The 13,390-nt window shown below is 55.9% G+C and overlaps 1 protein-coding gene across 1 annotated transcript in view; it reads left to right on the plus strand.

Moving 5' to 3' along the window:
* MEGF8 (multiple EGF like domains 8) overlaps positions 1 to 13,390 on the plus strand; it is a 37,604-nt gene that overhangs the window by 3,132 nt on the left and 21,082 nt on the right. The window contains 15 exon segments of the mRNA XM_032849628.1: positions 3,203 to 3,366; positions 3,622 to 3,762; positions 3,764 to 3,829; positions 4,610 to 4,790; positions 4,872 to 4,960; positions 5,546 to 5,961; positions 6,401 to 6,546; positions 6,685 to 6,807; positions 8,495 to 8,649; positions 8,900 to 9,019; positions 9,382 to 9,471; positions 9,473 to 9,527; positions 9,611 to 9,774; positions 12,181 to 12,381; positions 12,777 to 12,977. Coding sequence (XP_032705519.1) covers positions 3,203 to 3,366; positions 3,622 to 3,762; positions 3,764 to 3,829; positions 4,610 to 4,790; positions 4,872 to 4,960; positions 5,546 to 5,961; positions 6,401 to 6,546; positions 6,685 to 6,807; positions 8,495 to 8,649; positions 8,900 to 9,019; positions 9,382 to 9,471; positions 9,473 to 9,527; positions 9,611 to 9,774; positions 12,181 to 12,381; positions 12,777 to 12,977 — 2,312 coding nt within the window.

Here is a 13,390-nt window from a genome sequence, read left to right on the forward strand (position 1 = left end):
AGCTGACCCACTTCCTTTTGTACCACATCCACACTTTATTGTAGGCAGTCCTCATAATATCCTCATGAATAAAGAGGCGTTCTGCTTTTGAAAAGCAGGGGGTTGGGGTGCCTGGGTAGTGCAGCTGGTTAACCGTCCAGCTCTTGGTTTCAGCTCAGGTTGTGATCTCAGGGTTGTGAGATCGAGCCTCGAGTCAGGCTCCTCACTTAGCTTAGCGTGGCATCTACTTTGGGTTTCTCTCTCCCTCTCCCTCTGCCCCTCCCCCCGCATTCTCCCCACCCCCGTGCGCACATGTTCTTTCTCTCTCTCTCAAATAAATAAATCTAAAAAGAAAATGAAAAGCAGGGAGTTTTGCGGTTGAACCTCTGTCCAGGGGGACATGGGGTGGAGTCCGTGTTGGGTGGAAGCAGGAGATCTTGAACTTAGGGAGGACCTTGGGGAAAGCAGATAGTGAGCTGGCTTCCGGCATGCCGTTGACAAAGATGTACTTGTTGTGATTCTGGGAACTGAGCTTTATATTTTGGTTGAGGCTGGCAAGATTCTGGGAGGTCTGGTTGCCTGGTCTGGTGAAGTGGTTCTTCTTCATTCCCCAGACCATGGTTTGGGTCTGTGTGATGTTCTTGGGGATTCTGGAGGGAGAGCTGCCAACTTTAGCCCAAGAACCAGCTAGTGAGTGGTGTGTGAGCTTTCTTTCTTTCTTTCTTTTTTTTTTTAATTTAATTTATTTATTTGACAGAGAGAGAGCACAAGCAGGGGGAGAGGCTGAGGGAGAGGAAGAAGTAGGCTCCCTGCGGAGCAGGGGAAGCCCGATATGGGACTCAGTCCCAGGACTCTGGGATCATGACCTGAACTGAAGGCAGTGGCTTAACCAACAGAGCCACCCAGGTGCCTTTCAGTATTCTTTCTTTTGTGTGGTTCTTCAGTCCTTCATCCAGCATTTTTTGAGCCCTCACTCAGTGGCAGGCACTGTGCTGGTTAATGTCAGGGAGGGACCCCAAGATGAGTTAGGCCTACGCCCTGCCCCATGGGCCTCCTTGGCTGCAGAGGAGACAGACGTAGACATAGGTGGTCCTGGCGCAGAGAAATGAAGGTTATAATGGAAAGCGAGATCCCCCAAGATAGGCACCTAACCTAGCAATGGGGGGGGGGGGGGCATCAGGGAAGGCTTCCTGGAGGAGTTTGCTCTTACCAAGGGAGTAGGTGCTCCAGAGAGAGAGGCTTGTGCAAAGGCCCAGCTCCTGATGGAGTTACAAGGAGTAGGCTGACATGAGACAAATGAGACTTCAGACTTCAGGTTAGGGAGCTGGGCTTTGTTCTTGGGATGGTGGGGAGCCGTGGAGGGCTTTATTTTATTTATTTATTTTTTAAGAGAGCATGTGAGCAAGTGTGGGAGAAGGAGGGGCAGAGGGAGAGAGAATCCTTTTTTTTTTTTTTTTTTTTTTTTGGTGCCAAAACCAAGAGCAGAACCAGAGAGAGAATCTTTTTTTTTTTTTTTAAGATTTTAATTATTTGGCAGAGATCACAAGTAGGCAGAGAGAGAGAGAGAGAGAGGGAGAAGCAGGCTCCCCGCTGAGCAGAGAGCCCGATGTGGGGCTCGATCCCAGGACCCTGAGATCATGACCCGAGCCGAAGGCAGAGGCTTTAACCCACTGAGCCACCCAGGCGCCCCAGAGAGAGAGAGAGACTCTTTAAGCAGGCTCCACGCTTAGCTGAGGTCGTGACCTGAGCTGAAATGAAGAGTCAGACACATAACAACTAAGCCACCCAGGTGCCCCAGCCATGGAGGGCTTTTGAACAGGGTAGGACCAGGGCCAGATGCCAAGTGGGGACAATCTCTCAGGGAGCCTTGTCAGGGCAAGACGGGAGGCCAGGGAGGAGGCTGAATCAGTGAACCTGGGAAGAGACAGCGAGGCCTGGGAGTCGCCATCTTGAATCTTCCCATCAGCCTCGGTGGGTGGGGGGAGTATCTCCATTTTATGTAAAGGAAACCAAGGCTCAGAGAGCCTGTGAAACCAGCCCAAGAACCAGCTAGTGAGTGGTGTGTGAGCATCTCTAGTACGCAGGGGAGTGTGCTGAGGGACATCAGGGAAGGGGCTGGCGCAGGGTCCCCCAGCAGGTCAGGAGCGGAGCAGGAATCCAGGTCTAGTTTCCCTAGCCCCCAGTGTGAGATGTGGGATGGAGGTTACGGAGGGCTAGGCCTCTCCCGTGGTCATAGCTGGATGTCCACTGGGACTGCGGTCATCTGAACACTCATCTGGGCCAGACGTCCATGAAAGCTCCCTCGAGGGGCTGGTGGTTGCTGGCCATCAGCTGGAGGCTCAGCTGGGGTTGTCAGGTGGGACGCCGGCACGTGCCCCTCCCCCCACCCCATGTGGCTTTGGCTTTTCGGAGTTTGACAGCTGTGTTCTGAGAAGGAGCATTCTAGGATGTCCAGGTAGAAGCTGCGAGGTTTCTCTGATCCAGCTGTGCAAGGGCCAGAATGTCCGCTTTGCTGCTCTGTGTCAGTCACGCTAGTCTTTTGGAGGGTCTTCCCAAGGTACAAGGGGCGAGGAATCAGCCCCTCCCCTCTTGATGGGAGAGGCCAAGAAGTTTCAGTCAGCCTTAGGACTGTTATAACTCCACTTTCCAGATGAAGAAACAGATTCAGAGAGGTTAGGAGACTTGCCCGAGGCCACACAGCTAGTAGCTAGTAAGTGGCAGAGCCAGGATGTGAGCCCAGGCAGGCTGGCTCAAGTCTGTACCTTTAGCTACTACAAGAAACCGAGTGGAGACCTGGGGAGGAGGGGAGAGGAGCTGTGGTACTCCAAGGTTTGGTCCATCCAGGAGGAAGCAACTGGCCTCTTCCCTGACCCTCAGGCTTAGTGTCGGAGGCTCACAGCTCTGTGTGACCCCCGGGGGGGTTCTTTCTGGGGCCCTTCAGCTTGGCCGCTGGAGTGGTGGGAGGTGTTCATCCTGGTCTCAGGAGTCCTTTCTGGGGCTGACACTGTAATTCCTTCTCTGGCCCCCATCTCTCTGGCTGTCACTGCTCTGATCTCCCCGGGCTGTTGAGACCAGGGGGCCCCTCGAAGGCAGAGCTCAGGTCTGACCTATCTTTAGGCCTTCAACATTACCAGGCAGGCCTTGGTATTTTGGGGTGGGGTACATGGAGGCACGGGAAGAGGGTCCACATCTGAGCCCAGCACCCCCTACTCTCCCTGCCCAGCCCCAAGCACCCAGCACCGGATCCTGCTGGACTTCCTTTTCCTGGACACGGAATGCACTTACGACTACCTGTTCGTGTATGACGGGGACTCTCCCCGAGGGCCCCTGCTTGCCAGTCTGAGTGGGAGCACTCGGCCTCCAGCCATCGAGGCCTCCTCAGGCAAGGTTGGTGGGGCCGGTTGGTGGGGGTCTCTGGCTGGAGGTCTGGGTGGAGTTTGGAGGAAGGGGGGTCGATACACAGAAGAAAACAAAAGAGGGGGAGGGGCAGAGACCCAGCAAGAGAGAGTTGGCAGCAAAGAAGGGTGGAGAGAGACCAAGAAAGGAGGCGGGGACGCGCCCTGTAGGGTGGGGATGGGAGCAGCCCACCCTCCCAGTCCAGTCCCTGGAGCCCCTGCAGCCGTGCCCACCTTGTGCCTGCAGATGCTGCTGCATCTCTTCAGCGATGCCAACTACAACCTTCTGGGCTTCAATGCCTCCTTCCGCTTCTCCCTGTGCCCTGGGGACTGCAGCGGCCGAGGGCAGTGCCGGGCCCCTGGGGTATGCGCCTGCGAACCTGGCTGGGGGGGGCCCTGACTGCAGCCTGCAGGAGTGTTCAGCCTACTGCGGCAGCCATGGCATCTGCGCCTCGGTGAGCCTGTCCCCAGATGTGTGTCCCCCACCCCCAGGTGACCACACCTACTGCTCTATGTGCCCCTGCCTGAAACTCCCTGGCCCCTTCCAGGATAGCCATCCCTGCTTAGGACCCTGCTGTCACCCACAGGACTCCCCTCTCCTCCCAGACCCCACTCCCATCTGCCCTCCAGCCCCACCACCTTCATCTGGGACCCCTCCTGTGCCTGCGTCCACCCTTCCTGCCTGTAACCTACCTTTCTCTGGTGAACCCACCTGCCTTCCCCTTGCCCGCCGGACTCCATCATCCCACCCAGTCACTTTTTCTGGCCTTGGGCCCCCAGCCCTGACTTCTGCCTGCTGACCACTGACCTTGTGCCTCAGCCGTGCACACCCAGCCTCGGGACTGGATCATATCTTGAGCCCTCCTGCCTTCACCTCCCCAGACTGAGGTCGTCCAGCCTAGGCTGACCTTGCCCTCACAGCTGCCTTCTCCTCCAGTCTCTCTTGCTGTCTGTCCTCATTTTCCTCTCCAGGGCCTTCTGTCTTTCCCATTCCCTTTTCTTGATGGTCTGTCTGCTTTTTCCTACCTCTCTGCTTCTCTCTGGTTGCGTCTCCCTGTCCCTTTCTTCCTCTGTCTGTTGGCCTGTCTCCTTTCTGGCTGTTACTCCATTTCTCCTTTCCTGTCCACCTTTTTCCTTCTCCCTTTCGGTCCTGTGTCTCCCCCTGGCTTCGTCTCTCCTCCCCCTTTCTCTCTTTCTCTCTCCATCCCTGCCTTTGTGTGCCCATCCCCCTCCAGCCCCTGGGACCATGCCGCTGTGAGCCTGGCTTCCTGGGACGTGCCTGTGACCTGCACCTATGGGAGAACCAGGGGGCTGGCTGGTGGCACAACGTGAGTGCCGAGGACCCCGCCTTCTCAGCCCGGATCGGGGCGGCCGGTGCCTTCCTGTCCCCACCGGGGCTGCTGGCCGTTTTCGGAGGTGAGCTGATGGGTCATGCATCTGGGGTCTGGCGGCCTGGCAGCCTGTGGCCAGGGCCTGAGCCCGTGTGTCCCTCAACAGGCCAGGACCTCAATAGTGCCCTGGGGGACCTGGTCCTATACAACTTCTCTGCCAACACCTGGGAGCGCTGGGACCTGAGTCCTGCCCCGGTATGAATCCCTGCTGCCCCCCCCATACCCAGGCTGCCTGACCCCCCACCCCGCTCAGAAGCGCCTGTCCACTCCGGCAGCCCCAGCTAGGGCCCCCTAGAGAGACCCCACCACCCCATACGCCTTCAGCCTTGCTGCTTGATACAGGCCCACATCGTCCTCCCAGTGCCGCTTTTCTACGTTTGGCTTTCTTTTTGCTTCCTGTATCTCCTTTTTTGCATCTTACTCTTCTGTGAATCTCCTGTCTCTTTCTCTTGGTTTCTCTCTCCATTTTTGTTTCTGCCTGTTGGTCTTCTGCTCTCTCTTGGTCTCTGTGTCTCTGCTGGGCTGTCTATCAGTCTGTCCCTCTGCTTTTCTCTGCCATCTACCCTATCCCTATCCCCTATCCCTAGCCCCCAGCCTCCTTTTTTTTTTTTTTTTTAATTTGTTCTTCTTTGCTTGTGTCTATCTTGCTGGGTCTGTCTTCCTTTCTCTCTTTGTGTATCTCTGTTTTTCTCTGTGTCTCTGTCTCTACATCTCTCTCTCTCTGGCTGGCTTTCTTGTCACTCTGTGTCACCATCCTGTCTCCTGGTCTCTTGCCCACAGGCTGCCCGGCACTCCCACGTGGCTGTGGCCTGGGCCGGCTCCCTGGTGCTCATGGGCGGCGAGCTGGCTGATGGCTCCCTCACCAGTGACGTGTGGGCCTTTAGCCCGCTGGGCGGGGGCCACTGGGAGCTCCTTGCACCATCTGCCTTGGGTTCCTCAGGGCCACCAGGCCTGGCAGGTCACGCAGCTGCCCTGGTGGACGATGTCTGGCTCTATGTGTCCGGTGGCCGCACGCAGCACGACCTCTTCTCCTCTGGCCTCTTTCGTTTCCGCCTCGATGGCACCAGTGGAGGCTACTGGGAGCAGGTGATTCCGGCCGGCGGGCGGCCCCCTGCCGCCACTGGCCACTCCATGGTGTTCCACGCGCCCTCACGCACCCTGCTGGTTCACGGTGGACACCGGCCCTCCACTGCCCGGTGAGTGACCTGCTCTGCAGGGCCAAGCCTGGCCTGGTCACCTGGGTCTTCAGTCTTTAGTGGTGTTTGCCCGTTGATGGACTTTCACAATCATCCAGGCCTTCCTTCCTTAGGTCATTCCCTAGTTCACTCGTTCTTTTATTTGCTCATCTGCTCACTGACTCTCTAACCCTTCATTCAGTCTCTTAGCCACTTACTTCCCGCATTCTTCCACCCATCTGTCCGCTCATCTACGCCCTGCTGGGTCAAGGCCAGCCCTGGCTAGATGATGTGCAGAACCCAGAGATGACCAGACCTGGGTCCTGTCCACTGGGAGGTGGGTGGGGACATAAACCCCATCATGCCAGTTTCACTCTGACCAATCACGGGGCTCTTGAGAGCCTGGAGAAGGGAGAGAAGTCCTTCCTGCCCTTAGGCCCTCCTCTGCCCCTCCCGATAGGTTCTCTGTGCGGGTGAACTCCACTGAGCTCTTTCATGTGGATCGGCGTGTGTGGACCACCCTGAAGGGCCGGGATGGGCTTCAGGGCCCACGGGAGAGAGCCTTCCACACAGCCAGTGTCCTGGGGAACTACATGGTGGTCTATGGTGAGGAGGCTCCCTGGTCCCGCCTGTCTGCCTGCCTGCCTGTCAGGGCTCCACGCCCACACTGAGCTGAGGGTCCCTGCCTGGGGGGTCCCCATCTTCGCCAGGCTTGCCAGCTGTGCCCCTTTCCTCCTTTCCCAGGGGGCAATGTGCACACCCATTACCAGGAGGAGAAGTGCTATGAAGATGGCCTCTTCTTCTACCACCTTGGCTGTCATCAGTGGGTGTCGGGGGCCGAGCTTGCCCCCCCAGGAACCCCTGAGGGTGAGCGGCCCCCTCTGTTTTCCTGAGAGTCACACCTCCCTGACAGTGAATCTGGGCTTTGGGCAGGAACCATGTTGGTGCTCGTAGGGTGAGCCAGATGTCCTGTTGGAACTGGGCTCCGGAGGCCAGCCCGTGCTGGGGGCAGCGTGGGGCCTCTGTTGCCATGGAGACGGGAGGCCGGCCCCAGAGCATTGGTCTAGGCTCCAGCCAGCTTTTGTCGGTTTCCAGCTGCCCCAGGGAACCGCCTATGTTTGACCTTTTCAAGGTTATAGAGTGGGCAAGTGGCAGAACCAGGATGGCTGGCCCCAAGCAACCATCTGTACAAAAATATCATTTAATCTCTCTGTGCCTCAACTTGCCCATCTGTAAAACGGGAATAACAGTAGCACTTAAACCACTGGGCTGTCGTGAGAGCAGTTGAGATGGCACGAAGAAGGAAGCCTGCCTAGCCAAGGGCTCAGTATGTTGACTTTATGAAGGTGTCAGAATCCTGCCCCAGGGCCCGAGGGCTTGCCAAGAAGGGGGTGTGGAAGAACCTTTCAAACTCGTTAAATCAGACTGCTTAGAGAATCAGAAGGAAGCCACAGGTCCTGAGCTTGGAAAGACACTTGTACACACAAACCAGGCATATCATTTCAGGGCGCTATGGACTTCTAGGAGACCCATCTCCTCTCCCTCCTCCACTGGACAGAAGAGCAAGGACAGAGAAAGTCATAAGGAAGGGGCATTGACATTTAAGGGGTAGGCTGAGCGAAGGGTTCCCCATGGAACCCTGTTTGACCATCAGGAATAAAGCCTTGGCCTGGCATTCAAGGCCTCGAATCCAAGGCTCTTCTGTTGGTCACCGACCACTTACCCATCACTCAGGACTCTTAGTTCTGAGTGACAGGCTCCAACCCAACCAGCTTGAGCAAAACCAAGTTTCTTAGCTCACTTGAGTGACAGCTGGCTTCAGTCTGGCCTGGGTCTGGGAGCTCACAGGTTGGCATCAGCTGGTTCTCATTCAAGTTCGCTTCAGTCTATGGCAGGTTTGTCTTTTGCAGATGGTCACCAGCAGCTCTGGGCCTATATACTACCCCTTTAAAAGGCCCAGAGGGAGGAAGCACATGCCTTTTCCCCCAAAATCGTAGGAATCGGGTCCTATTCCTGAATGAGTCCCTGGGCTGAATGACGGGCCTGGGCTATACCCCAGTGCTGCTAGAGGCTGGGTTAGCTCAACTCGACCTGTGGACTGTGATGGGAGAGGGTAGTTTTCCAGAGGATGATCAAAGGCTGTCCCAGGATGGGAGGCTGGTGCCAGACAAAACCAGGTAAGAGTCTGGCGGCCTTGCCTCATGGCTCCCGGAGGGCAGAAAGATGGTCCATGTCTAGAGGAGGAAACCAAGATAAAGAGAAGTTGCAACTCTTGCTTAGTGCCACACAGCTAGTTGGACCCGTGATTTGAACCCAAGTAAGTGGTAGACCTAGGAATGGAAGCCAGGTTTTTCTGACAATGAAGATCAGGCCCTGTCATTAAAAGGTGTCCTGGGCAGTGGTGTGGGGACACGTTCAGTTGAAGCAGGAAGTCGGGGGCTGGACTGGGGCATGAGAAAGTCGGGACAGTCCTCCGGGCAAGGGAGCCATGAGCTTGGGAGACTGGCTGGAGTCTCATGTCCTTGGGTTGGGGGGGTGGGTGTCTGTATTCTAGGCCGAGCAGCGCCTCCCAGTGGGCGGTACTCACATGTAGCAGCTGTGCTTGGTGGCAGCGTCCTGTTGGTGGCTGGGGGGTACAGTGGCCGGCCCCGTGGGGACTTGATGGCCTACAAGGTGCCTCCCTTTGTGTTCCAGGCGCCTGCTCCGGACGTGAGCACTGGGGTGATAGGGAGAGGGTGGCTGGTTGGGGTGGGGGGGGAATGGGGAGGAGGCATGGTTCCCAGGGAGGAGGGAGCAAGTTGGGGTGGGTGCCTGGGAGAAGGACTGGGGATCCCTGGGGCTGAGGACAGAGCGGATAGGGGTCCTTAAGGTGTCAAGCAGTTGGGGTTCCCTGGGATCATCAAGGTGGGCATGAGGGAGCAGGCTCCCATCTGAGGAGCCCCGCCCCGTGTCTCTGCAGTACCACTTAGACTATTGCTCCATGTACACGGACCACAGCGTCTGCTCCCGAGACCCTGAGTGCAGCTGGTGTCAGGGTGCCTGCCAAGCCGCACCACCTCCTGGGACTCCCTCTGGGGCTGTGAGTGACCATCCCAGTGCTCTTTCTCCTCGCACGGAGACTCGACCCTCAGTGTCTCCCTCTGTCGAAACCCAGCAGAGAAGGACTTTCTTCCATTTGGGAGGCTTGTTTTCACACGAAGCTTGGCACTCCTAACCTCTGACCCCTGAACCTCTGGCCCCTCCTGATCCTTTTGAACTTACGACCCTGCCCTCAGAGCCCCTAGGTCCTGTCCTCTCAATCTTTCTCATTCCAGTTCATTTTCAGTTCCCTTCTCTGATTGCCTGCCGCTTTCTACCCCATGACTCCTGAACCTGCAGCACTTCCCAGGTCCCCGTGAAGCTCCCGTGGACAGTAACCCCTGTCCCCTCCCTTCCCTGCAGTGTCCAGCTGCCAGCTGCCTGGGCCTGGGCCGCCTTCTGGGTGACTGCCAGGCCTGCCTGGCCTTCAGCAGCCCCACAGCTCCTCCCCGGGGGGCCCGGCGCCCTGGGCTGGTGTGTGCATAATGAAAGCTGCCTCCCCCGGCCTGGTGAGTATGCAAGGGCGGTGTGGGAGGGGGCAGTGCAGCACCCCACACTGACTGCCATTCCCGCCCTCCTCCTGTCCTCACAGAGCAGGCCCGCTGCCGAGGGGAGCAGATCTCGGGCACCGTGGGCTGGTGGGGGCCTGTGCCTGTCTTCGTCACATCCCTGGAGGCCTGCGTCACCCAGAGCTTCCTGCCTGGCCTGCACCTGCTCACTTTCCAGCAGCCGCCCAATGCCTCCCAGCCCGACAAGGTGGGGAGCCGGGGGATGGGGCCCAGTGTGTGGTCCTGGGGTTTTCATTTTTCAAATGGTTCTATACCAGTCTTGTGGTTGCCTAATAAGCCTTTACATTCAAGGGTTTGATCTTCCTTATTGACCTCATAAGAGTTTTTTTTTTTTTTTAAGATTTTATTTATTTATTTGTCAGAGAGAGAGAGCGCTAGAGTGAGAGCGAGCACAGGCAGACAGAGTGGCAGGCAGAGTCAGAGGGAGAAGCAGGCTCCCCGCTGAGCAAGGAGCCCGATGCGGGACTCGATCTCAGGACTCTGGGATCATGACCTGAGCCGAAGGCAGCTGCTTAACCCAACTGAGCCACCCAGGCATCCCATGAGTTTTTTTTTTTTTTTTTTTTTTTAAGATTTTATTTATTTATTTGACAGAGATCACAAGTAGGCAGAGAGGCAGAGAGAGTGAGAGGAGGAAGCAGGCTCCTTGCTGAGCAGAGAGCCGGATGCGGGGCTGGATCCCAGGACCCTGGGATCATGACCTGAGCCGAAGGCAGAGGCTTAACCCACTGAGCCACCCAGGCGCCCCATCATAGGAGTTTTTTTAATTGTGCTAAAACACACATCACATAAAATTTACCATTAGCAACATGAAGCACGTTCACAGTATTGTGTGATCATCACCTAGTTCCAGAACATGCTCGTTACCCCATAAAGAAACTCCAGATCCATTAAGTAATCCCTCTCTGTTCCCCCTCTCCCCCGGCCCCTGGCAACTGCTAACCTTTTAGTGATTTGTCGTTGGCAATCCGCTAACTCTGGATTTGCCAACTCTCGTATGTCGTGTAGCTGTCCCCAGCATCCCCCCAACTCGATGTCACCCTGAGTCTCTCCAGAAGATCATCTGGGATTTCTTTTATATCCTTGTAGGTCTACTTATTCAGATACATGCACATGTGACATTTAATTCTTTTTTTTTCTTTTTTTTTTTTTTAAAGATTTTATTTATTTATTTGACAGATAGAGATTGCAAGTAGGCAGAGAGGCAGGCAGAGAGAGAGGAGGAAGCAGGCTCCCTGCTGAGCAGAGAGCCCGATGTGGGGCTCGATCCCAGAATCCTGGGATCATGACCTGAGCTGAAGGCAGAGGCTTTAACCCACTGAGCCACCCAGGCGCCCCTAATTCTTTTTTTTTTTTTTAATATTTATTTATTTGACAGAGCGAGAGAGGGAACACACGCGGGGGAATGGGAGAGGGAGAAGCAAGCTTCTTGCCAAGCAGGGAGCCCGATGTGGGGCTCGATCCCGGGACCCTGGGATCAGACCTGAGCTGAAGGCAGACACTTAACGACTGAGCCACCCAGGCACCCCTAATTATTATTATTTTTCTTCCCCAAAAAGTAATATTCCAGTTGCACTACACTGCCACTTCTATTTTTTAACATGTCCTCGCAAGCTTCTTAGGACTTAGGAAACACCCTCAATTTTTTTTTTTTTTTTTACAGTTTTGTAATACTCCATTTAGATTCTAAAGCTGTAGTGCTATAGTTTCCTTAAGTAGTCCTTTGTTGACGAATACTTGGCTTATTCCATTCTTTTGCAATTATAAAATGATTATAAAATGCATGCCAATAAATCATGTAGTATGTCTGTCACTTTGAATGTTGGATCTGGATTCCCTTTTTTTGTTTTTTAAAAAACTCATGTGCTGGTTTATTATTATATAACCAAGAACATGTTACGTAGGGTGAGGTCTGGAAGGTTCGTGAGCAAAGGAGCTCTGTCCCCATATAGAGCTAGGGTCTGGGAGTTCACAGGAGCTAGGGTGTGACCCCCCTGCTGGCATGGGCTGGCATGGGCTGTGTTCACCAACTTGGAAATTTCTCTGAACCCTGTAGTTCAGGGACCTTTTTTTTTTCTTTAAAGATTTTATTTATTTATTTATTTGACAGAGAGATCACAAGCAGGCAGAGAGGCAGGCAGAGAGAGAGGAGGAAGCAGGCTCCCCGCTTAGCAGAGAGCCTGATGCAGGGCTCGATCCCAGGACTTGGAGATCATGACCTGAGCCGAAGGCAGCGGCTTAACCCACTGAGCCACCCAGGCGCCCCTAGTTCAGGGACTTTTTAAAATAGCGTGGACTCTTAAGGGCTTTGGTAGAAAGTGGAAAGGTGGACTGTTGGGGAAGAAGCTCTTGAAAGGTCTGGGGTCCCGGAGTTTGATGAAGGAGGTGATGAGCGGGGGGCCGGGACCGTGCTGTTGTCCATGTTGGAGTCCTGACTCCGAGTGCCCCTGGCCTCGGTCTCTCGTTTGATGCAAGAGGGAAGGAAGTTGGGGTGCCTGATTTTTTCTGGTTCTGATGTTTGCCTGAGGGGCATGGCCACCGCGGGGCCACTCGGAGAGGCACTCATGCATATCTTCCTCCCCGGCGGGCCCAGGTCTTGATCGTCCGCAGTACGACCATCACCCTGACGCCCAGCCCAGAGACTGACGTGTCCCTGGTCTACCGTGGCTTCATCCACCCCCTGCTGCCCGGAGGGCCCGGAGGGGCGGGGGCTGAGGATGTAGCTGTGTGGGCCCGGGCCCAGCGTCTGCACGTTGTGGCTCGGATGGCCCGGGGCCCTGACACGGAGAACATGGTGAGGGTGCCTGACCATTTGGGGGGCTGTTAGTTGCAAATATGGGGGGGGGGGTGTATGGTGCAGGGAGGGACTGGGGAGAAAACAGAGGCATGGGACATATCCTTAGTGGAGGGAGAGCCCTGGGGCTTTCAGTTATGAATGGAATTGGGAAGGAATTTTGAAGAAGGTGGGGAAGGTCTGAGTTACCAAGTCAAACGCCCCCCAAGGAGGCCATGGGTGATGGTGGTGGGGTTAGTTGAGGGTTCTCAGAGGTTCTTGGGGTCTAGGGAACTCTGAAGCCCTCTTCCTCTTCCCAGGACGGAGGTGAGGTGGGTTTGGGGCTCTTGGAGGTTTTAGGCGTTGGGTCAGCTGGAACGTTCTGACCCCCGTATCTGTCCCTCACCTGTACCCAGGAGGAGGTGGGGCGCTGGGTGGCTCAGCAGGAGAAGGAGACGAGGCGGCTGCAGCGCCCAGGGTCTGCTCGCCTCTTCCCGCTGCCTGGCCGGGGCCACAAGTATGCAGTGGAGATCCGGGGCCAGCTCAATGGCTCAGCGGGCCCTGGGCACAGTGAACTCACTCTGCTGTGGGACCGGACTGGCGTGCCAGGTGGCAGCGTGAGTACTTCTGCCCGAGCCTCAGACCCCTGGAGTTTTCTGAACCCCAGGCTGCAAATTCTAACTCTCCTGACCTAACCTCCTACTCCCTGACTCTTGACCTCTGGGCCTCACCTGGAGCCCTCCAGACACCAACCTCTGACCTTCAGACTCCGACCTGATCTCACATTCTGACCCCCTGCCCATATCTCTTACTCCTCTTGCTCTGACTTCTGCCCTCTGTGCTCCGCTCCCTCATCTGGATGCTCTCAAACCCCGATCCCCTTTTGTCTGCTCCTCCTAAATCCTGACTTTCCACATGCTTGAGTTCTTGACCGTGTCGCCAAACACTTAAGTGTTCAGCGCTCAACCCTGACCCCTACCCCGGTCCTCAGCTCCCGCCCTGGGTGGACCCCCGGCCCTCATGTGAGCCC

The sequence above is a fragment of the Lontra canadensis genome, unplaced genomic scaffold, assembly GCF_010015895.1.
Source record: "Lontra canadensis isolate GAN:19392208 unplaced genomic scaffold, GSC_riverotter_1.0 scaffold235, whole genome shotgun sequence".
Classification (NCBI taxonomy): Eukaryota; Metazoa; Chordata; class Mammalia; order Carnivora; family Mustelidae; genus Lontra; species Lontra canadensis.